The 25,330-nt window shown below is 37.2% G+C and overlaps 1 protein-coding gene and 1 long non-coding RNA gene across 4 annotated transcripts in view; one reads left to right on the top strand and one right to left on the bottom strand.

Moving 5' to 3' along the window:
- The window catches only part of LOC124712020 (LIM domain kinase 1), a 163,686-nt gene that overhangs the window by 84,458 nt on the left and 53,898 nt on the right, over positions 1-25,330 (bottom strand). Inside the window, exons 4-6 of the mRNA XM_047242311.1 lie at positions 14,488-14,618; positions 11,073-11,279; positions 5,553-5,645 (exon numbers count right to left, since the gene is read on the bottom strand). Of these exons, the coding sequence (XP_047098267.1) occupies positions 5,553-5,645; positions 11,073-11,279; positions 14,488-14,618 (431 nt within the window). The remainder of the gene's footprint in view (positions 1-5,552; positions 5,646-11,072; positions 11,280-14,487; positions 14,619-25,330) is intronic.
- Positions 5,825-25,330, top strand: part of LOC124712021 — a 144,433-nt gene continuing 124,927 nt past the window's right edge. For 2 of the 3 annotated variants that reach the window (XR_007005558.1, XR_007005560.1), the window contains exon 1: positions 5,834-5,918. This is a non-coding gene — a long non-coding RNA (uncharacterized LOC124712021). Of the gene's footprint in view, positions 5,919-25,330 lie in introns of all 3 variants that reach the window. The other variant, XR_007005559.1, reaches the window with a different exon arrangement.

Genomic DNA, 25,330 nt, shown 5'->3' with positions numbered 1-25,330 from the left:
GCATTGCAAATTATCTTCTTATAGAACATATCAGTTACTCATGGAACTATTGATTATAAATTACCACAATGATGTAATCTTGAATGTTCCCCCAGATGTGGTGAAATAGATTGCAGGCTAAATTGCCTTTAAGTGCCAAAACATTGATAAGTTGTTAGGGTTTTTGCAGTAGCAAGTAGTAGGAGAGCCTAATGCAGACTGAATATTTTTTATACCTTGAGGTGGTATTTTCCCTCAGACATGAACAAAGTCGAACTAAGTGTTAGAGCCTGAAGAAGAATTTGCTGCTTTTCATGGAAATGGAGTGTCCAAACAAAAAATTGTCTTACAGTCTCTGTGCTCTATTTTCAAACAAATGTTTCCCCGAGGTAAGGACAAGAACATTTGTAAGGATTAGGTATCTGAATCAAGAAGCAAAACTGGAAGCAATGAAGAAAAGTGCCACAAGGAATAAGCAGCAATGAGTTGTATCTACATCTGGTCAAAGGGAACAGAAATCTGGAACAGGATACATTAACATCTGCTTCTTCATCAAATGAGTGCGTTATTTTTCATCTTAAACATCATTTATTTAGTCCTAAAGTGTGATAGATCTGTCATGTCACTTGATTTGAAATGTCCACCTGTGTACTGAACCAAACCGGATGTATAATGAAAGAGTAACACACCATAGCATCTGTGGTGCAGCGTATTTGTCATATAATTACACTCCTGTGCTACGCTCCACTATTCTGAGCAGCCTCACAGTAACACCACGGGGCTCCACCTAATAGCAAGTGTTTCTGCCCAGAATGGCCCCCTAGGTTCTCCTTAAATGAGGGTTTCACCAGAGTGCATGGAAGGAGTGACCCAGAATCATAGTTCAAGCATGTTTAGGTGATATAAGCATATTCAATTACAAAACTACTGTCAATACCTGTGCTACAAATTTAAATACAGTAAATGTATAATTATTACACTTTCCACAAACAGGTTATTTTTTAAAAATCAAGTTTTTTTTGCCCTTAAAGCAAATTGTAGTGAAAGTTGTGTACTGTGATTGAAGTAGTTAATCACAGAATACAGCTTATAAAAGGTGATAGTTTCATCAGCTTTGAAAATGTACCTGGCACATAAAACCTTTATCAATCATGGCAATGTATTGTTCTTCCAATAGTTTATACTTTCTATGACCGGAGCCTCACTTTCTCATTTAAACTTTGAAATAATTGATTATGATGTTTTTAAAACAATTCAATGCACTGAAATTTTCAATACCAATCTTAAAGAGTTATTTTATGAGTCCTCTCTTGCAGTATGATTCAGCTTATAGGAATGTTTCCACTCCTCAGTCCTTGAAGCTAATTTAGAAGAATATTTCCCACATCAGTGAATGCAGAAATATGAATGTTCTTCCTTTTTGGATCCACATGCACCATTATATACCCTGAGCATTTAAGAACATTTCCTAATTTTGTAACAGGTGGCACTAAACCATATTTCTTCGCCATGTCAGAGGGATTTTTGTTAAGAGTGTCATCGACATTGCAGATGAGCAGCAAGCTTTCTTTATTTTTAGGCCATAACTCTACAAAAGTAAAATTCACAATTTCAACACTTCGTTAACCAAACAACTACATATTTTACACTTTGGAGACTCAGTGACTGTGACATCAGATCACATGACCTAAGCCAATGGAAATATATTTCAGATTCTTTCAACGCGTCTGCCAGTACCGTTACAAGGAAAGTAGAGTTATTGAGTACAGTTGAAAGCCGATTAGTTAATTTGGGGTTTTACTGAAACTAACTACATAACTTACAGAGTGTGTTGCATTTCATAGAAGAGAAATGACCTACTGATAACAGGAGGATCCTTCGTTTATATCCAAACTGTGAACAGGTCTTATGGATGAAACTTCCTGGCAGATTAAAACTGTGTGCCAGACCGAGACTCGAACTCGGGACCTTTGCCTTTCGCGGGCAAGTGCTCTACCAACTGAGCTACCCAAGCACGACTCACACCCCGTCCTCGCAGCTTTACTTCTGCCAGTACCTCGTCTCCTACCTTCCAACCTTTACAGAAGCTCTCCTGCGAACCTTATGGATGCTTAGAGTTCATGTATTTTGAAGCAGTCTGAGATGAGGTGGTGAGATGTGAACATGAGGGAGCTATAAACACATATGGCCATACCTGTTGATAGATGGATGCTGTCTCTTGTTGAGATGATTTATCTGTGGCTGTATTGAACATCCATCATTTATGCCTTAAGATGAAGCCTTGTGACTTTGAAATTGATTGGAATTGAAGTGAATAGGAAAAAATGCAGCTATTGAACGCAAAAATATGAAAGTAATAACGTATCCTTATTTACCACTGAGGAGAGTTTGTAAGTCGGACAACTGACTTTATTTCAGCAAAACTACTCCCTGCAACAATGGGAAATTTTTTCCTTTATCATGAGACTCATGAAAGAGTATATATAACCTACTTTTTCCTACACCACATTAAATTTGTGGTTGAGATCTGTTTTGTTCTCCTCAAATGAACTAGTGTAATAAAGAATGATTGAAGTAGCTGGAGTACGTGCGAGAGTTGTACTGAAAACGCACTGTAGTAACACAATAACGATACACAGTAGTGTACAAGGAAGACCATAATGAGTAGTAATGAGAATTGCTGAATGAGCTGACAGTATTACAGAACTAAAATTTTTGTCGAGTTCATTTAGGGAAATTCAGTGTCATATTTAAAAATAAATTTCCAACATATCTTGAATGGATGGTTTATGGCTAGATTGTATTAGCAGTTTGAGACATATAGCATTTGGAAGAGGTATTTATCCAACAGTGAATCAGAAACACCCGATATACACCCTTCCTTTGTAAAACCTACAGAAGGAAGGAAGGAAGATTAGAATTTATACACTTTTGACAGTGAGGTCACAAGGAGCAGAAAAATTTGCTCAGTTGGATAGTTAAGGAGGAGAAAAACATTACTTTTACTGGATGAACCTTTGCAGTATTGAATATGCAGTTAATATGAAGCACTTTTTCCAACTCGAGCCATAACTGTCCTAATTTCTGAATTGTTTTGATTATGTTTGGTTTTGAAGTGTTAAATATTGTATCTAGTTCATCTCCTAACTACTGCATCCACTAATTTTAGCTACACTAATTACCTACCTCTAACTTACTCACAACAGCAAATTCCACCTATGTTGTGCAGCTTCATTTAATTAATATTAATAGTGGATGCACAAAAGGAACATTTTATTTTGAAAACTGAATGTGTAAAGAGTCAAAACGAAACTCAAGAAAATAAGAACAGTATACTAAACATTCACAGAACACTACAGGCAACGGGCATGTAATGCTTATCAGTCTCAAACAGTAAGAAAAAGATTCACGCGTTAGACTGCACTTAACCCTTGAGGTTTAAAGAAGTTCCTAAAGTAAAGTAAAAGGAAAGAAGTAGGGTTTTCTAATAATGAAAGACAAATTTAAAATCGAATGTGATGTTTAACTAATCCTGTTTTTCAATGCAAATTATCATTTTACTGATTTTTATCTAACTTTGAAGCTCATACATTATCTGTGGTAAATCTGAGTTGAATTCAAATAGGACACAGTTTTTAACCATTAGAACAGTCTTACTTTACAAACTGCATTTTGTGCATCAGACATTCACATGTTTGCAAGTCTGGCTTATAACATGGAACTTTAAAGACATAAAATTGAATTTACATAATAAAATTATTTAACTGGTTGGATAAAAAATCTAACCAAGTGGCGGCAGAACACACACAAGACACTGTTGTGACTGGCAAACTTTCGGAGCTCCGATAGCTTGCTAATCACAACAGTCTTTTATATGTGTGTTCTGCCACTGCTTCATGAGTAGATTTTTTTATCTACCCAATTGAGTACTACTATCAATAACTGATTGTTGCCATTATTAATTTACATAACAAGGAACACAAATCAGCACCTAAAGTTTCTCCACTGACTTATCTGCAGTATGCATACAGTGTGATTCTGGAAACTTAATACTTTGACAACATAACTGTGTCTACTACCTCATAAAATCTGACTACAAGAAATTGATCAAACTTAGAGAAAAGATGTTTGACACTAACTTCACTCAAACTTCTGAACACAAATTACCGATTATAATTATTGTCACAAGAATTATTTAGTTCAACTTCTATTTCCTTCAACAACTTTAACATTGAGAGACATGGGCTTCAATGGGCTTCTACCTTGATATTTTATTGATAATTTCTTCACTAGTGAAAAGAAGACCTGGATTTTTCAGTTAACAAGTGGAACTCATTAGTTTTTTTATCTCATTACTAACAAATTTCAGCAAAATAACAAACTCATCTTATGTTCTTGCTGACAACATGGAAAGTTACAATGAAATTTAAAGAAAAAGAGAAATTTCTGTTAAATACTGTTAAAACAATTTTTGTCTTTTGCAGTTTTCATCTTATAAAAATCATAGAAATATCCTATTCTGTTCTTGCTATCAATCTGAGCTACACAACTTCAACGGTTACTGTAATTCCCCAGGGGTCATTCACACATCAGTTTTACAAATACTGTGCATAAGACAAGAAAGGAAACTCTTAAGTATATAACTTTCATAACATGCAGTCTGTAGTTTACAAATTTCATTAAATGTACATCATAAGGTGTCATTAGAAGCAGGACACATTATTTTACAACATGTGTTTGGTTTTCCCACCAATATATGTGCTTATGGATAATATCAATAATTTAAAGAATTAAATAAGATAAACATCTTAGTAAAGGACAAATCATCAGACCCCCAAACACATGCAAAGGCATGCACAAAAGGGTAAAATACATTATTGTGCAAACACTAAGAAGTAAATACTTGCTCAATATGCCACCAAAGTGCAACGATATCAGAATAATGAACATGCAAATTTTCTGGTGCAATGAACAATTGAACTCTTGTGCAGCCATTTGTTCTCAGAGAAGGATATGAGAAAAACTGTTCACAGTAAACTATATTCTTTAGTCAGAATATTTGTATCATCATTTGCTGAGCATGACCCTCCAAAGCAGACAAAGGACCTGTTCTAAAATGGCAGCCTATCTAATCTTTAAAAATTATCATTAAATCACTTAAAAAGTTTTCTTTATTATTAAACATGCAATATGTCCAGTCCATTTAGTCATTTGTTCATAATCCTTTTCATGCTGTTACTGATTCAGCATTTTATTTCATTTTTTAACAAAATCTTTAAAGTCTATTATTGCTGTTGGTAATTTGTCTATTTTTAAGGTTTTTCCTGTGATAAAGCTGCTGCTATATGACACACATACCACAAGCAATGGCTTAAAGATATTATGCTCCCAATTATTCCTTGTATCATGAGATACTTAACTTCAATATAGAATTAACTAACTGTACCTTCAAGAGCAGTATTACTATGCAATTTGTGACAACTAAATTCCCAATGCAAAGACATGACACTATTGGCATTCAACTAGATCAAAGCAGGAACATGCATCACACATTTGTATATGAACAACAGTACCTATAACGTGATAGATGGCAGCATAATCTAAAGGCTGCCTCAAGAAGTGATACAGCCAACTTGCCAACTTTGCCATGAACTATACTCAGTATCCTGCAAAACACAAGTTCACACTGCTGTACACTGAATGACCACAAGATAGTCCTTATCTGAGAACATGAGTCATACTGTTCTGACCTCTGGTCATCACCTTTCACTCATACCTTCAAAAAACAAACAAATCCTTATCTCAGACAACACCTTTATCAAAGCAGGCGCTACTGTTGTTGCTGTCAGTCTTCAACAGCAGACCTTGAGAATGCCTTCTTCCATTTGTAGACACACAGTTACTACGATAAATATTAATGTAAGAGAAGCCATAGTAAGGTAATGTTCTAAGAGTGACTCAGTTCTATATTTACTACCTTATATTTTGAAACATATTTAAACTAATATAAAGGGGATATTTATGAAACTGAACACTAAAACATGGGTAAATTCTTACCATAGTATTTACACTAATAATACAAATATTATACATCTGATCTGAATAGCACAAAAAGCTATTTCAACATACTTTTAATAAGAACAGCAGACAACAACCAATGTTGTAAAATTCACTAAAATAACAATAATAATAATAATAACAACAACAATGATAAAATAATACAGACTCATATTCATATAATGTTGCAGCATGTCTGATTTTTTACTGAAAAATTTTGCTATAAAATCATTATTGCTAAAGTTATTCCGGAGTTAAAAAAAAGGGGGGGGGGGGGAGGGACATAAGGTATTAACAATTATGAACCCATCTCCGTTCTGTCTGTCATATCAAAGATTCTAAAAAAAAGTAATGTATTGTTGCGTAATTTCATTCCTTGATAAGTACTGTCTGCTCACAAATATCAGTTTAGTTTTTGCAAAAAGAGGTTTCTTAAATAAAGCTTTATTTTCTTTTACTGAAAAAGTTCTGCATGCTTTTAATGATAAATATTGTGTCCGATCATTTCGTACAACTGACTAAAGCATTTGACTTCATCACTTTTGGCTGCTTGAAAAACTGGAGCACTTGCAATATGTGGTTTCAGTCATACCTCACTAATAGCAGGCGGGTGGTTGATTCTCCAACAAACAATGTACAAAGTTATATACAACGAAATTATCATCAGTTTTGGTGCCCCTCAACGTTCAGTTCTTGGGCCCTTACTTTTCCTCTTATTTATCAATGACCTGTCTTACCTGTATTGTTTGTAGATGACACAAATCTCCTCCAAAATCCATCTCTTCAGATCGTAAAGGAAGTAATATCAGGATCTATCAACAGGCTAATTTTCTGGATGCACAAGCCAAAATAATATTTAAAAAAATCAAAACTGCTCATATGCTTTTCAGTGCCTCCAAAAATCGTCCTACCTACGTGAAGCCCATACTAATTGATGATGAAACAACAGAGCAAGTTAATGAGATCAAATGTCTTCGGTCTTTGATACACAATAACTTACAATGCAATAATCACAGAGAAATGCTAGTAAAGAAATAGTGCTCACTCAATCCTAAAAACAGTTTATTTTGCTTTACTTTACTCAGGGTTTTCTCCATACGGGATCCTATTTGTGAGAGCTGGTTGGTAAAATTTTTGTGATAGAAAGAAAGCTCTCAAGGATGAAGCATATGTCTCCACGTACCTCCACTAACCCAATTTTCAGGGAACTGAAAATACTGCCTGTTCCCTGCATTTACGTCTTAGAAACTGTGACTTTTGTTAATAAGAATATGCATTTGCTGGAAATCAATAAGTCTATTCTGATCATAATACTCATTCTAGTTTAGACATTCACCTGAATAGTAAAAGATCCACCAAAAGTTTACTCAATGCAAGAAATAAAGGAAGTGTGCTTTTACAATTAATTACCCCTAACAGTTTTGGAAAGTAGAAATGCATTTAGGAATAAAGGAAAAAAAATGTCATTCTTGCACACACTTTTCTGTTGTTGACTGCTTAGAACCCAAATTTTTCAAACATTTCTTGTACTTTTAGTTTTCAGTGTGACTGTACTACAGTATGTCTGAATGTAAGTATAATGGAACGGTACATAACTGGTCCGAGTTATGCTATTATGATTGTGTGTTTCAAATTTTTAACTGCAAATCTCGTCTTATGCACAGTGCAGTGTTCAGTTATTAGTGTGTTATCGCACATAAGCCAAGAAATTTAACAATACTGTACAACTCACAGTTTCAAATTTGTATCTCACATTGTTGTACAGGGTCTGTCCCAAAAGTTCATGGTAAGATTTTTGATAGGTGACAACACTGTGTGGCCAGCTAGAGCTTCTGGGGAGAAGTTGGTGGGGATCGAAGCTTCAAAACGAGAGAAGTGTCAGTCACCTGTGGGCAGTTGTTGAGGTCGGGTCATGCTACACTCATAAATATCTACTGCACTCTTGTCGAGCAAAAAATGGACCAGATTTTGGAGCACCTTTATGCAATCAAGTCCTGTGTGAAACTGGGGAAAAAATGGGGCAGAGATGCTTGAAATGCTTCGGAAAGCCTACAGTGATGAGGCACTGAAACAAAACCAAACTTTCATGTGGCACAAAAGGTTCCGGGAAGGCTGGGTGTCCATAAACAATGACCACTCGGTATGCCAGGCAACATCACTAGAAGGGTGACCCTGTCCAAAACTTGCAAGTTGTGGACAAGGACCAACTATTAATGGTTCAGATGATTGCAGAGGAGTGTGGAATACCCAAATCAATCTTTCACCACGTCTTAACTAGAATCTTCAAACAAGGAAACTCTACATGAAAACGGAACCAAAATCCTGATGAGTGAGAGGTGCAGCATTTATTGAAGTGCCAGGAATTGCTCAAGTCCTATGAAACAGACTCCTAATATTTGGATAGTGTAACCACAGGGGATGAGATGTGGATTTTTCAGTACAATCCTGAAACAAAGCATTATAGTATCAAGAGGCACACCAAGGAGTCTCCTTACCTGAAAAATACAAGGATGAGCAAATCACAAAACAAGGCAATGCTCACTGTGTTTTTTGACAGAAAATGTGAGATTCACTGTGAAATCATGCCGCAAGGACAAACAGTCAACAAGGAGTTTTACTGTGAAGCGCTCTAACTATTGCACAACAAGGATCGAAGTGGCTGAAAAGAAATTCTTGACAACTGGATCTACACCATGACAACACATCCAGTCACAGCATGCTCACTGCCTCCGAGCTACTGGCCAAAATGTGTGTGGCAGCACTGCTCCAGCCTCCGTAAAGCCCCGATCTGGCATCAGCAGACTTCTTTTTATTCCCAAAGGTCAAAAGAATCCTGGAGATCGTAAAAGCAGCTTCAACAATTGCACTGAAGGAGGTTCTCATTGACAACTTTCAGGACGACTTCAAAGAATGGGTGAAGCACTGGCAACAGTGCATCACAGTACGGGGAGAATACTCTGGAAAGACTGAACCAATACTGAATAAATGATTTTTAAAAATTCATTCCAGGAACTTTTGGGACAGACTCTGTATATCTCGGACATGTAGGATAAATAAATAAATAATAATAATTTGGTGTAAAACTTCTGCCAGAGCAGGATACACAAGATGAACTATTTACATTTATTCAAAAGAAAAATACACAAGCCACAATGTACCTTCTCCTGGTCTTGCAAGCAACACGGCAACCAAATCCCATATTGACACTAGAACTTTGACCCATTGAGAACACAGTGCTGTCTGCAGTATTCCTCCAACTGCACCATTTATTTATAACTGAAGATCTTTACAGCAATGTCATGTCAGTACTGTTTAACTTTGCTACCTGTGTTCCAGTACAACAAATCTTTCAAGGTGGCACAGTTTGCTCACGGATAATGGTAGACACTTGTATTTGAAAACGACATTCAATAGTACTGAGGCCTCAAATGGCAATAAACTTCCCATTTTCAACAAAAATAATTAGTACTTTAAAAAAAAAAAAAAAAATCAGCTTTATTGATATTTACAGCAAATCATTTTGTCATGAGCATGCAATGAACATTATTGCATCTAATATTTCACAAAAAGAAATCAATTCAATGCCAATATTCTACTTTCAAACTAGGAGACAGTAGCACCATGGTAAAGTTCAATTAACCGAAGTGCTAAAAATGATTTCATTAAGAGCTGCAAGTTTCACCTCTGTTTAATCAGTACAGAAATGTAACACCACAGCTCATTACGGTGTAGGTAAGATATAACAACAAAGGAGTTGTACATTGTGAGTGCTGTACACAGTATGGCGGTTTGCAGAGTGCCGATGCAGATGAAGATGCTATACATAAATTACCGTAACAAAGAGAGATAATGCAAATAAAAGGTGCATGGCCAGCATTAGGAATCTGAGTCTCATGTAGATGGCAGCATGTTGTGAACAATACCCCACAGCTTCAGAGGAAAACGTACTATCGATGACTAGGTCAACAGCAATGGGGCACACGCTATGAATGGCTAAGGAAAGTCTGCTGTCATTTTTCTAAGAAACCATCTCAGTATTTGCCTTACATTGTTTAAGAAAACCATCAAAAATTAAAGTCTGCGTGGGCAGACAGGGTTTTAACCTGCCATCCTCCAAACTGACGTTTCTACCACCTTAACTACTATCCCACATCAATTTGTCTACTTGGTTGGAGTCTGAATGTTACACACATCAGACACCGACAGCAACAGCTGATTACCAAACCAGTTACCTAAATATTATGCCGACAAATGGCATTAATAATTTAAATGGAATCACGACTATCTTCTATCAACAGCACCACAAAATTTCAGTGAACTTACTTTTGAATTCAGACATCTGACAAAATATAAATGTAAAAATGTACAAAATCAAATTAAAGTGTTCAAAACCAACTAAGAATTACATTACATTCTGGTAAAGAAAGAAACTTTGTTTCAAAAATTGTTCTAAAAAATTTGATCACATTAAAGGACCTTTCAACATTTAAGAGCAACAGCTTTTTGTCCCTTATTACTGTATTTGATCCTTACTGCATAGCTTCAATAAAAATAAACACTTAGCCACAGTTTCCCTGCAAAGCTATGACTCAATCGCAAATCAAAGTGTCACATGTCACCACATATTGCAACTGTATAATTTCCCATGGGAAACATGGTCGTAACAGCAAGTAATAGCCACTATACAAACAACCTACAGGAATGCAGCCAGGTGCAAATCCACTGATTTTCTCACAAGTTATTTTAACATTTTTTTCATTGAAAGAAATTCAATTTTTACAACCTCTAAACATATTTACAACATTGAATTCTGCTCCAAATATAAATGGCATCAAGGCACTTCACGAAACAGCATATTAAGAAACAATGATTACCACGAATCTTAGCATGCACAAGCTGGACTAAACTTTTAATGTTAGCTTATAATTCATTCATTTTTATTTGCAATCACAAAAGAGATGGAAATATTGAAATGTGTGGTACATATTTACATACATGAACACTACTAAACAAAGACAAAGTTAAAAGATTCTTACTCTGAGATCCGTAATCCACGGCATCCATATGGTTCAGAGTGAACAACTGGAATACCACGACCTCCTTCAGCACTAAGTTTAATACTTCGCTGTCCATCATTCAAAGGTGGTATCTCTACCAGGCGTATCGAATGCGGTTTTCGTGTATTTGACATACCACCAACAGTCTTTGTAAGAGGTTGCATCTGGCGTTTGTAGCACTGACCACTGAAAATAGAAATATAAAAATGGAAACCACAATTCAAGCAAAAACGAAAAGTTAATGATGTGTCCTGACAAATTTATACTATACACCACACGCTCTCACCCCATAATTAGCTTAATTTGTTTTTGATATGGTTTATTGTTTTTTATTAGGCAATGATGGCTCTGAGCACTATGGGACTTAACATCTGAGGTCATCAGTCCCCTAGAACTTAGAACTACTTAAACCTAACTAACCTAAGGACATCACACACAGCCATGCCCGAGGCAGGATTCGAACCTGCGACCGTAGCGGTCGCGCAGCTCCAGACAGTAGCGCCTAGAACCGCTCAGCCACTACGGCCGGCAATTAGGCAATGATGAAAGCATATTAATGACTTACCTAACACAGATTTTACCATTATTTTATGAAATAGGTCACTTATTAATTATGCAGGACAGTCACAGAGGTAAACAGAACATCCTATATGGTTTGAAAAAACCGTGGTAAATCAAAATGGCTTGTTTAGAAATGTTGTTGTTGTTGTGGTCTTCAGTCCTGAGACTGGTTTGATGCAGCTCTCCATGCTAATCTATCCTGTGCAAGCTTCTTCATCTCCCAGTACCTACTGCAACCTACATCCTTCTGAATCTGCTTAGTGTATTCATCTCTTGGTCTCCCTCTACGATTTTTACCCTCCACGCTGCCCTCCAATACTAAATTGGTGATCCCTTGATGCTTCAGGACATGTCCTACCAACCGATCCCTTCTTCTAGTCAAGTTGTGCCACAAACTTCTCTTCTCCCCAATCCTATTCAATACCTCCTCATTAGTTACGTGATCAACCCACCTAATCTTCAACATTCTTCTGTAGCACCACATTTTGAAAGCTTCTATTCTCTTCTTGTCCAAACTATTTATTCTCCATGTTTCACTTCCATACATGGCTACACTCCATACAAACACTTTCAAAAATGACTTCCTGACACTTAAATCTATACTCGATGTTAACAAATTTCTCTTCTTCAGAAACACTTTCCTTGCCATTGCCAGTCTACATTTTATATCCTCTCTACTTCGACCATCATCAGTTATTTTGCTCCCCAAATAGCAAAACTCCTTTACTACTTTAAGTGTCTCATTTCCTAATCTAATTCCCTCAGCATCACCCGACTTAATTAGACTACATTCCATTATCCTCGTTTTGCTTTTGTTGATGTTCATCTTATACCCTCCTTTCAAGACACTGTCCATTCCGTTCAACTGCTGTTCCAAGCCCTTTGCTGTCTCTGACAGAATTACAATGTCATCGGCGAACCTCAAAGTTTTTATTTCTTCTCCCTGGATTTTAATACCTACTCCAAATTTTTCTTTTGTTTCCTTTACTGCTTGCTCAATATACAGATTGAATAACATCGGGGATAGGCTACAACCCTGTCTCACTCCCTTCCCAACCACTGCTTCCCTATCATGCCCCTCGACTCTTATAACTGCCACTTGGTTTCTGTACAAATTGTAAATAGCCTTTCGATCCCTGTATTTTACCCCTGCCACCTTTAGAATTTGAAAGGGAGTATTCCAGTCAACATTGTCAAAAGTTTTCTCTAAGTCTGCAAATGCTAGAAACGTAGGTTTGCCTTTCCTTAATCTTTCTTCTAAGATAAGTCGTAAGGTCAGTATTGCCTCACGTCTTCCAACATTTCTACGGAATCCAAACTGATCTTCCCCGAGGTCGGTTTCTACCAGTTTTTTCATTCGTCTGTAAAGAATTCACGTTAGTATTTTGCAGCCGTGACTTATTAAACTGATAGTTCGGTAATTTTCACATCTGTCAATACCTGCTTTCTTTGGGATTGGAATTATTATATTCTTCTTAAAGTCTGAGGGTATTTCGCCGGTCTCTTACATCTTGCTCACCAGATGGTGGAGTTTTGTCAGGACTGGCTCTCCCAAGGCCGTCAGTAGTTCTAATGGAATGTTGTTTACTCCCGGGGCCTTGTTTCGACTCAGGTCTTTCAGCGCTCTGTCAAACTCTTCACGCAGTAACGTATCTCCCATTTCATCTTCATCTACATCCTCTTCCATTTCCATAATATTGTCCTCAAGTACTTCGCCCTTGTATAGACCCTCTATATACTCCTTCCATCTTTCTGCTTTCCCCTCTTTGCTTAGAACTGGGTTTCCATCTGAGCTCTTTATATTCATACAAGTGGCTCTCTTTTCTCCAAAGGTCTCTTTAATTTTCCTGTAGGCGGTATCTATCTTACCCCTAGTGAGATAAGCCTCTACATCCTTACATTTGTCCTCGAGCCATCCCTGCTTAGCCATTTTGCACTTCCTGTCGATCTCATTTTTGAGACGTTTGTATTCCTTTTTGCCTGCTTCAAGGATTTCTAATAGCCCTCGTCTTTTTACCTACTTGATCCTCTGCTGCCTTCACTACTTCATCCCTGAGAGCTACCCATTCGTCTTCTACTGTATTTCTTTCCCCCATTCCTGTCAATTGTTCCCTTATGCTATCCCTGAAACTCTGTTCAACCTCTGGTTTAGTCAGTTTATCCAGGTCCCATCTCCTTAAATTCCCACCTTTTTGCAATTTCTTCAGTTTTAATCTACAGTTCATAACCAATAGATTGCGGTCGGAGTCCACATCTGCCCCTGGAAATGTCCTACAATTTAAAACCTGGTTCCTAAATCTCTGTCTTACCATTATATAATCTATCTGATACCTTTTAGTATCTCCAGGATTATTCCACGTATACAACCTTCTTTTTAGAAATAGAGAACATATATTTAACAAGCTTTAAGAAAATCTATAAACAAAACCAAAATAACAATGAATTTAAAATAAAGTTCTCCTACTCTTCTGGTGGCACATCTGAGGAAAACAGGTGCCTAGGTTTTAGTGGGAATGTTAGCCCAAGAGCAAACTGACTAGCAAAATGAGCTTTCATGACTACACTAATTAATCCATAAATAGTATACTTTTGTCAAACTGATACGGTGTGTGTGTGTGTGTGTGTGTGTGTGTGTGTGTGTGTGTGTGTGTGTGTGTGTGTGTGTGTGAGTGTGTGAGAGAGAGAGAGAGAGACAGAGAGACAGAGAGAGAGAGACAGAGACAGAGACAGAGACAGAGAGAGAGAGAGAGAGAGACAGAAAGGGGGGGGGGGAGGATGTCGCAAGTGTCCATTGTATTAGCTATAATAAAGTCTAGCTCACAGAACGACTCACCAATAGAGCTTGGAGCGCTCCACAAGTGCATATGACTCTCCATCGCCAATGAAACTTCCACATGATGTACAGCAAAAGCATTCTGGGTGAAATTTGTGATCACCAGCAACCATTACAGGTCCAGTAATCACCTAAAACATACAATAAAATAGAAAACACAATTATTGCCACAAATATAACTAGGCCTATATCTGAGTGGCAGCATATTCTTATTAGATACAGGGATGATCAGCAAGAAAAAGCAATTAACTTTTTTTCCAATGGCTTTTTGGCCACTAAAGTAAATAAGTTGCATACAATGAAGACAAAAGAGATTTAAAAAATGCGAAAGAAGAAATGAAAGACAGAAGGATGCAGCAATATAGAATGAAAAAGGGACAACAAACTAACAAAGGGAAGAGAGGGAAGTAGATGTTAACAGAAAAATTCAGTCTCCGCAATTAGTTGTCTTGAATTACACCAAGTTTAATAATACCTGTTCTCAACATGAATATCTTTCTAGTACTACCATTTATCACTCGAGTTTTAACATAGCCCTGAGGAACTGTAGGCAGTGTTATTGTTTTGTATGGTGATTATCTGCGAAAACTTGGAATATACAGTCACTCCACAAGAAAGATATACGTTACTTCGAAACATATATGCCATTTTATGTGTAAAAAATATTATTAGATTGCAATCCACTGTAAATTTCAAGGTAGAATCTTGCCATATAACCTCACTGTCACAAACAATAATACAATATCTTACACTTGCTGCATATGCACAAACCTTACGAGATAATGTACAATAGTTGTAATCTGGTGATCCCATCATGCTGCTGAAAAGCATCTTGTTGAAACAAATTTTGCTACTATGCATAACTGAAGCAGCAAATTCTGTTATTTCTAAAATTCATAAGGCAATTACAGATTTCACCCTTATCCATATACAACTGATCCATTTTAGTAAAGGTAACAGTTATGATATAACTGAGGCATGCACACGTCATCCATTCCATATTGCAGAAACTTCAAGAAAAATGAGGGCACAATATAAAGTGCACACACAATGTAGTTGCTACAAAATGACCCATATTTTAGGGTGGCAACAAAAAGACAGACAAGTTACACTGCAAACAAAACATTTCACTTCAACATTTACTCTAATTATTTACTTTGCTACAAATTCCGATTAACTACTTTAAATATTCAAGCCAGACGTGGCACTGATTTGATGAGAATATCTGCAGCTTGCTTATTCCCTCATACATTCTCAATAGCTAGCTGGCCCTCTTGAATTTTCCCACAGATGTAGTGCATGCTTGTTAAATTCAGGATTTTTGCCCAGTGTAATTACACTTGCATTATTAACAAGACGACAGGAACACTTTCCAGTAATGAAATTTCTTCATGGAGCTTAGATAGCCATCTCCCTCCTCTTGCCCTTCCCTGGCAGCCATATGTTGCTGGCAGTAATATGCACTGTTGCACTTACTAGCCCAGCTAACCACTTCCCCATACAATATTGCAGTCACTTCATTAATCAAGCGTAAAGTTGCTGGATCACAGGCATAATCAGCATCAATACATATATCCAGTATTCTGCTTGCATGGCTAACCCTACGACACTAAATCTTTTATATACTTTAGAATCCTTTTTACCAAAGACCAGTGATTTTCTTGAGGATTCTCTAAAAAATCTTACACACAGCTCACTACAAATGCTACATCAGACCATGTATCAATACCTAAATGTATAAGACAGCTAACTGCTTCTTAATATGGAGCATTAGTTGATTTATTACTGACCAACTCATCTGGTAGCAGATATTGCTCAAAACTTCAATCACCAACTTTCTCTTCCGAATGTGAAAATATTTTGTCGACAGCCACCTATGTACAGAGAAATGACCATCATAATAAAATAAGAGAAATCAGAGCTCGAACGGTAAGACTTAGGTGTTCCTTTTTCCCATGCACCATTCAAGTTTGGAATGGTAGAGAAGTAGTGTGATAATGGTTCGATGAACCCTGTACCAGGCACTTAAGTGTGAATTGCAGAGTAACCATGTAGATGCAGATGTAGTTATTATTATTCAAGAAGTATCACATTGCCCCAACAGTAATCTTAAATTCCTCTTCAATTTCCCTTAGGGAAACGTCAATGTCCATCTCCTTACTTGCAGATATAGATCCATCAACAATTTACATAACTACCGCCAACTTCTTGTTGTAATAATCTCCATAGAACAGGCATGAATCAGCCTTACTTTCCCCAAGCCCGTGATTTGTTAGGACGTCTCTGAACTGTTGGTTCCAGCACCTTTGAGATCGTTTTAGCCCACAAACTTTTCTGAATCCTGTAAACCCAATCAGCCATATCACTAAATCCCTCGAGGTGCTCCACGTTTATTTTATTTCATTTACATGTCAAATTTTGTGGGACTAAATTGAGGAGCGAATCTCCAAGGTCATGGAATGTGTCACTACATGAAATTACAACATAAAAGTAATAACATATAAAAATAAAAGGTTTATGAACCCAAAAAAAGTCAATCAACGAGTTTAAGTAAAACCAATCAACAATACAACAAGAATCAGCTTACTTTTTCAAGGAACTCCTCGACAGAATAGAAGGAGTGACCCATGAGGAAACTATTCAGTTTCAATTTGAAAGCACATTACTGCTAACATTTTTGAATTCGAGTGGTAGCTTACTGAAAATGGATGCAGCAGTATACTGCAGACCTTTCTGCACAAGAGTTAAGAAATTCTGATCCCAGTGCAGGTTTGATTTCTGTCAATTATTAACAGAGTGAAAGCTGCCTATTCTTGGGAATAAGCTAATATTGCTAACAAGAAATGTCAGTAAGGAATATATGTATTGAGAGGCCAATGTCAAAATACCCAGACTCGTGAACAGGGGCCGACAAGAGGTTCATGGAATTGCACCACTTACTGCCCGAACCACCCATTTCCGAGCCAAAAATATCCTTTTAGAATGGGAAGATTTACCCCAGAATATAATACCATACGACATAAGCGAATGAAAATAAGCAAAGTAGACTCACTCCAGATACCGTTCAAATAACAAAAATGGCAGCATTAAGTCTTTGAAGAAGATCCTGAACATGGGCTTCCCACAACAGTTTACCATCTATCTGAACACCTAGAAATTTGAACTGTTCCATTTCACTAATCTTATGCCCATTCTGTGAAATTAAAATGTCAGGTTTTGTTGAATTGCGTTAAAAACTGTAAAAACTGAGTCTTACTGTGATTTAGCATTAGTTTATTTTCTACAAGCCATGAACATATGTCAGGGACTGCACTATTTGAAACTGAGCCAACATTGCATACAACATGCTTTAGGGGAGAGTGGGGCACATTGAACCATAAAAAATATTTCTCCGTGTTACTCATCCAATAATTTTATTACAGAGTTGTGATTTACAGATGTTACAGTTTAATCATTCAAGTATCAAATGGCCTTATATGATTACATTGTCATTAATTGTTTTTTAGCTGCACGCCTTTGAAGAAAATTTGGTAAATGGTTCATTGTGCCCCACATGTGGGGTACAGTGAACCACTTTAAACATGTTCACTGAAAAAACCTATTTAGCATACAAAGTAAGTGTAAATGTACTTTAAACATAATGTTTACATATATTCCATGTGTGAATCATATAATTAAATCTGTAGGCACACAATAATGTAACTTATTTTGGAATTACCAAACATCAATGAACTCGAAGCTGATTCCAAATTTGAAATATGATTTTTGTCACACCATCATTAGCAGGTATGTTGCTAGCTGGAACGAAAGCTTCATCCTTTACCTGAGGAAAATAAAACTTCCCTCCCAGTTTTTCCCTTTTTCTCAAAAATGATACCTGATATTCTGCTGCATCATCCTTCAGTTTTAAAATCTTCCCCACATAGTAAACCGGTGTTTTGGTCAAAACGAAATCATCTGTTTCTGGTAATTTGTCCAAGTCTTCAAAGTTGTACTCAGACACACCAGACACATCCACATTGGCATCGCTCTCTTCATAATGCACCTCACTAATGTCGTCATCTGATTCCTGCTCATAAAGCTTCTGGTTGACCTTTCCATTGGGATGTTTCGTGGTTTGCAACAAATCTTTCTCCAGTGTATCAGTTGCAATTAAACTTCATCCTTCATAAGAGAACGAAGCCAATGAACCATGGCTCATTGTGCCCCGGGAGCACTTGGTTCAATGTGCCCCAACAGTACATGTTTCAAACGAAGCTCATGTGAGGTTATGTATTAACATTGTTAATATTTGAAGATCTCTATCATTAAAATACAGTACTGATATTGTTATAACGACTTACTTTCTCTAAAATTTGGTGACAAAGGATTGAATAAAATTCAGTCTATCTATGTCTCAAAAAATTACTTCACTACAGCGAAACTAACATATCGCCAATATAAGACTGATGGTGGAAACTAGATCCTGCAGGAAACAAATGGCAGTCAATAGAGCAGTACTGACAACATATGCACAGAGGAAAAAATAATTTACCACTTTATACTGAAATTATGCTACCTGATTCATTGTGCCCCGTGGTTCAGAGTGCCCCACTCTCCCCTACTACCAAGCTAGTGTCATCAGCCAACAGAAATATTATAGAGTTACCCGTAATACTAGAGGGTATATCATTTATATAAATAAGGAACAGGAGTTGCCCCAACATTGATCCCTGAGGCACCCCCCCCCCCCCCCCCCCACATGACCATACCCCACTCAGACCCCACATCACAGCCATTCTCAACATTGTGAATAAAGACCTTTTGTTGCCTGTTGCTAAAGTAAGAGATGAATCAATAGTGAGCTACTCCCTGTATTCTATAATGGTCCAGCTTCTGGAGCAATATTTTGTGATCAACACAATCAAACACCTTAGTAAAATCAAAAAATATGCCCAGCATTTGAAACCTTTCATTTAACCTATCCAGTACCTCACAGAGAAAAGAGAATATAGCATTCTCAGTTGTTAAATGACTTATAAAGCCGAACTGTACATTAGGTAGCAAATTGTGTGATATAAAGTGATCAGTTATCCTTACATAAACAGCCTTTTCAATAACTTTATCAAACACTGAGGGCATAGAAATAGGTCTAAAATTGTCTACATTATCCCTTTCTCTCTTTTTATAAAGCATTTTAGTGCTGAGTACTTAAATCGTTCAGGGAAGTGACCAAGACTTAAGAAAAAAATTACAAATATGGCCAAGAACAGGGCTAAAATGTGCAGCACAGTATTTTAATATTCTGCTACATACTCCCATCATGCCTTCAGTGATTTAGTTATTGACTCAATTTCGCCCTTGTAAGTATCACAGAGGAGTATTTCGGAAATCAGTCTTGGAAAGACATTTTCAAAGAGAGTTATATGATTCCCTGTAGAAACTAAGTTTTTATTTAATTCACCAGCAACAATCAGAAAGTGACTGTTAAATACTATACATACATCCGACTTATCAGTAACAAAAATATTTTTACTGAAAACTGACTTTAAATCATCAGCCTTGTGATGCTGACTAGACACTTCCTTCATAACTGACCATATGGTTTTAATGTTATCCTGTGAATTAGCTTTCTATTTGCATACCACATACTCTTTGCCTTTCTAACAACATTTTTAAGCACCTTACAATACTGTTTGTAATGAGCTACTGTAGCTTGATTGTGACAACTTCTAACATTTTGATATAATACATGCTTTGTTCTACATGATAACCTTATCCCACTAGTCAGCCACCCAGGCAGCCTATTACTGCTAGTACCCCGTTCAGAATGTTCTAAAGGAAAGCAACTCTCAAAGAGCATGAGAAACGTGTTAAGAAAAGCATTATATTTATCATCTATGTTATCGGCACTATAAACATCCTGCCACTCTTGTTCCTTGACAAAGTTTGAAAAACTCTCTACTGCTGTTGGATTAACTTTCCTATGTAGTTTGTAATTACATGTGACATTTGTTTGAGTACAAATGCCTTTTAGTGTTAAAATTTGTGCATCATGGTCTGAAAGGCCATTCACACTTTTACTAACGGAATGCCCATCTAGTAATGAAGAACAAATAAAAATATTGTCGATGGCTGTGCTAATGTTCCCCTGACCCTAGTTGGAAAAAATGCAGTCTGCATCAGATCATTTGAGTTTAGGAGTTTTTCCAGCATCCTTTATCTTGCACCATCATACACAAAATTTATATTAAAGTCACCAGATTTCTGGTACTTCCTACAAAGTGAATCAAGAATCCACTCTAGCTTGAGCAGAAACACCCTGAAGTCAGAGTTAGGGGATGTATGAACAGCAACAATTAGAAGTTTAGTTTCACTAAATTCAACTGCCCCTGCACAGCATTCAAATGTATGTTCAGTGCAGTGCCATGATAGGTCTATGGACTCAAATGGAATACTATTTTTTATGTACATAGCCATCCCCCCCCCCCCCCCCCCACACACACACACACACACACACACACACACACAAGGAACTCCTTGAAAAGCAGCCAGCCAATCTGAGTCCTGGTAAAAGAAACCTCTGAACTGTCAAATTATTTATATATCTCTTCTTTTAACAAGCCTTTCAGAGAAGCAGATTTTACATCGAACTGTGCTGCAACACTCAGAATTGCTCTAATTGTATTGTATCAACAGGAATAAATGTTTTATTATAGTCAATACCTACTTGTTGACAAATCCACAAACAATTAGCCTTGCTTTACAGTGATCAATTTTACTATCAGCTTTGTACTAAATTCTATAAACCCAACAGTTTGTAACAAGCTTACGATCTGGTGGCATAGGTTCCAGAGTCCATACAGCACTTTCCTCTAATGCTGTCACTTCTTCCTCCGTTTCTCTTCTCCAGTGTTCATGGTCTACAGAATGTTCACGCTCTGTATAACTCTTAGGTTAATTTATTTCAGCCAGCATCATTTCAATAAGACGCTCTGGTTGTTGCCTATTGCCTAATCCTTATCCACTGGAACTTGCTTCTGCAGGTTCTTTAAACACACTTGCAGCCTCTTCGAAGTTGACATTTGAACTGAATAATTGTTCACAGCCTATTTCATGTTGGATTAATACCATAGTCATTCCAGTTTTCTCAGGTTCAAAAACAACATTATTAATCTGAATAATCATTTTTCTGAGTCAGTCTACAATCTAAATTCATCAGTGCCAACAGAATAACAAAAAAAGATTCCTCACTTTCCTTTTGAGTCCCACAGATTTCGCTTTTCCTTTGGAATATGAACAAAACACTTTGCCCTGAAAATATGTAGTTTATTTAGCTAAGCATCTTTCCAGTGAATGGCTCACAAGGTGTTCTGCCATTCACATGATTTGTACCAGTGTTTATCACTTCTGCCCACAAAAGCTTAAGCACACCAGGGCTAGCAGCATGGTTGAAGCTAGTTCCTCAACAGTTACTTTGCTATGCTCAGCACATCTGTTCTGGAATCTAAGGATTTGTGATGAGTCGTATTCCCTTTAATTTCATCAAATCTTTAACTTCGACTTTATTACATTTTTGTCCACCTTCACACTGAAATGCTTTTGGTAGATGACCACAAAAATTCTTCACAATGCCCACCATTTCTGCAATATTTTCTATAGATGCAGGCTTCTGCTTGAGAAAATATACTGTATTTACCTGACTGTAAGATGAGGTTTTTTTCCCAGATTTGTCATTCGAAAAATACAGGCTCGTCTTCTATTCGCAGATTACGAAGTTGCTACTGAGGTCAAAATTTTTACATTGCTTACTAGTTTAATATAGGATTGTCTTGCATTTACAGGTGAAGATTTGGCTGTTGAGGTCAAATTTATTTTGAACAATCCCAAAGGGTAGGGCATAGCAAACAATGCTGAAGTTCAAATAGGCTCAAGATTTCCCAATACGCCGAAGTGCACGATACAGTATCGACCTTCCTCGACCAATCACGTAACATTTGACTTGCGGCACTAGCACAAGGGACATATGAGAAACTATGCACTTGTGACTACAAAAATCTAATGCTCTGCTTAAAAATTGACAGTTTTGTGAAACACCAGAGGAAGTAACATTAAATTCTATCAATTTACAAACTTTAACAGGTTTGTAATAAAAGTTCTCATACATATGGATATTGTATACACACATTAATGCTGCTTTTCAGGTAAAGGCAACATTCAAAGGCCAAATACATCTCCTTCAAAAGCCATTACTTGATTCAGAACACAAGTAAATATTTTATTTGTTTATGAGCAACTGTACTGATTTTCCACCTGGGTTGCAAATGAGGAACTCTGTCACTGTTCACGTGTTAGAATACCACAGAAAAAAGTTACAAGCTTTTCATCACCTTTGGAGAAAGCTGATGACATTCAGACAAACTGAGAAAATTAATGCACAATTAAATGACTTGTTTCTTATTATTTTCTTTGGCAATGATCCTGGCAAATAATTTGTCTCATTTCACCCTCCAATAAGCACAACAGATATTAGCACATCCATTATATGTTTTAGGGTCTCTTAATCTTCGGATCTTGCTCATCACAACTGTCTTAGACTTTCTTAACTGCCAGGCAGTGTGGTAAGTAGTCGCACTACTAATAATGATTCATATACATCTACATCATACTCCACAGGCCACCAAATAGTGTGTGGAGGGAGGGGGTACTTCTGGTACCACTAACTGATCCCCCACACCCTGTCCCACTAGTGAATGGCATGTGTGAAGAAAGATTGTTAGTAAGCCTCTGTATTGGCTCTAATTTCTCGAATTTTCTCTTGACATCCTTAGAAGCGATGTATGTGGGAGGAAGTAATGCATTGTTTGACTCTTCGAGTTGCCATTTCCCATTTAGCGGAGATGCTGCGTTGCAGATAAGCATGACAAAAAGACTGTCACAAATAAAGTTTTCGGCCAGCAAGGCCTTCGTCAAAAACAGACCACACACACACACACACACACACACACACACACACACACACACACACAAATAAACACACACGACTGCAATCTCAGACAAATGTAGCCACAGTTGACAGACTGCAGTCTGTGTTTATGAGTTGAGAGAGAGAGAGAGAGAGAGAGAGAGAGAGAGAGAGAGAGAGAGAGAGAGTGTGTTCTCTGCTATATGGTGGGTGGCAACTTTTGTTTTCATAATATTGTTACAATAGTACCCTCTCTGAGATGCAGAATGCCTCTTGTAATGACTTCCAATGGAGTTTGTCCAGTGTCTTGGTACAGCTCTCACCCCAACTAAATGATCTGATGACTAAACACACTCATCTTTGTTGGGTCTTCTCTCTATCTTCTATCAGTCCTACCTGGTAACGATCCCTTAGCAATTAACAACACTCCAGAATTGGTCAAACAAGTGCCCCTGCAGGTCATTCTGCAAAGTGTCACCTATTCTGACATTACTATTTTATTACAGACAACAGCATCATCTGCAAACAGTCTTAAAGAGCACCAGATGCCTTCTACTAGATCATTCATATAAATTGTGAACAATAAAAGCACTACCACACTTCCTTGGAATACTCCAGAAATTACCTTTACACAAGTTGATTTTGTTTTGTTGAGAGCGACGTGCTGAATTCTGTCTGTAAGGGAGTCTTGAACCCAGTCAAAAATCTGGTCCGATGCTTGATGAGTTTTTTTTAACTAAACAGCAGTGCTGGACAGTGTCAAAAGCCTTCCTGAAGTCATGGAACATGGCATCAACCTGACTGCCATTGTCTACAGTGCTATGGATCTCTCTGTCTGCTGAATACATCTGGATTTTTACAGAGAAGATTACTCGTTCTCCAAAAATGTCGTAATTATTGAGCATGAAACATGCTCCAGAATGCTACAACATATTTACATCAACAATATAGATCTGTAATTGTGTGCATCTGTCCTGGTGTCCTTCTTGAAAGCAGGAATGACCTTTGTTTTTTTCCTTAGTTATCAGGTACCCTTTGTTGCTCCAGCGACCTACAATAAACTGATACTAGAAAGTGACAGAGTTCCTTCACATAATCTTATCAGAATCTTACAGGTATATCATCTGGTCCTGATGCCTTTCCACTACTAAGAGACCGTAGCTGCTTTCTATTCCGTATTTGGTTGTCTCAATATCTGCCATTTCAATGATTATACAATGACAAAGTAGGGACTGTGTTCCCATCTTCCATGGTGAAACAATTTCAGAAGACCAAATTCAGTATTTTAGCGTTCTCTCTTATCTTTAGTTTTGGTCCCAGTATGGTCATTGAGTGAAGAAATAATAAATGTCGAACAGCTTACTGATTTTACGTAAGACCAAAAATCCTCTTAGGGTTTTTACTCACAGCGGTTGACAAAATTTTACTTTCAAAATCACTGAACACTTGTCTCATTGCTCTCCTTATGTTCATTTTCACTTCATTCAGATTTTGTTTGTCAGCTAGGTTTTGACTCCTCTTGAATCTGAGATGAAGATCTCTTTGTTTACGAAACAGTTTTCTAGCATGGCTATTAAGCTGCTGTGAGTCTTTCCCATCCCTTACGACCCTGCTCACAACATACTTGTATAAGGGATACTGAAGACTGCTATCGAATTTTTTCCATTTGTGCTCGACATCTTCGTCCTCATCACTAAATATTTGGCACTAACTACTTGGTTATTCTGCTATTTGTACCCTGACACTGTTCCTAAGAAAAAATATCTTCCTCCCTTTCTTAATATTCCTTATAAATCCCACAGTCATGGTTGCTACCACAGCCATAAGATCACCAATTTGTTAAGTTCAGGTCTGTTTGTTGCTAGGTGGTCTAAGATCTTACCTTCATGAGTTGGTTCA

Source organism: Schistocerca piceifrons, chromosome 8 (genome assembly GCF_021461385.2).
Source record: "Schistocerca piceifrons isolate TAMUIC-IGC-003096 chromosome 8, iqSchPice1.1, whole genome shotgun sequence".
In the NCBI taxonomy this organism is placed as follows: domain Eukaryota; kingdom Metazoa; phylum Arthropoda; class Insecta; order Orthoptera; family Acrididae; genus Schistocerca; species Schistocerca piceifrons.
The sequence above is the reverse complement of the archived record's forward strand: the minus strand, read 5'-3'. Positions and strand labels throughout refer to the sequence as shown.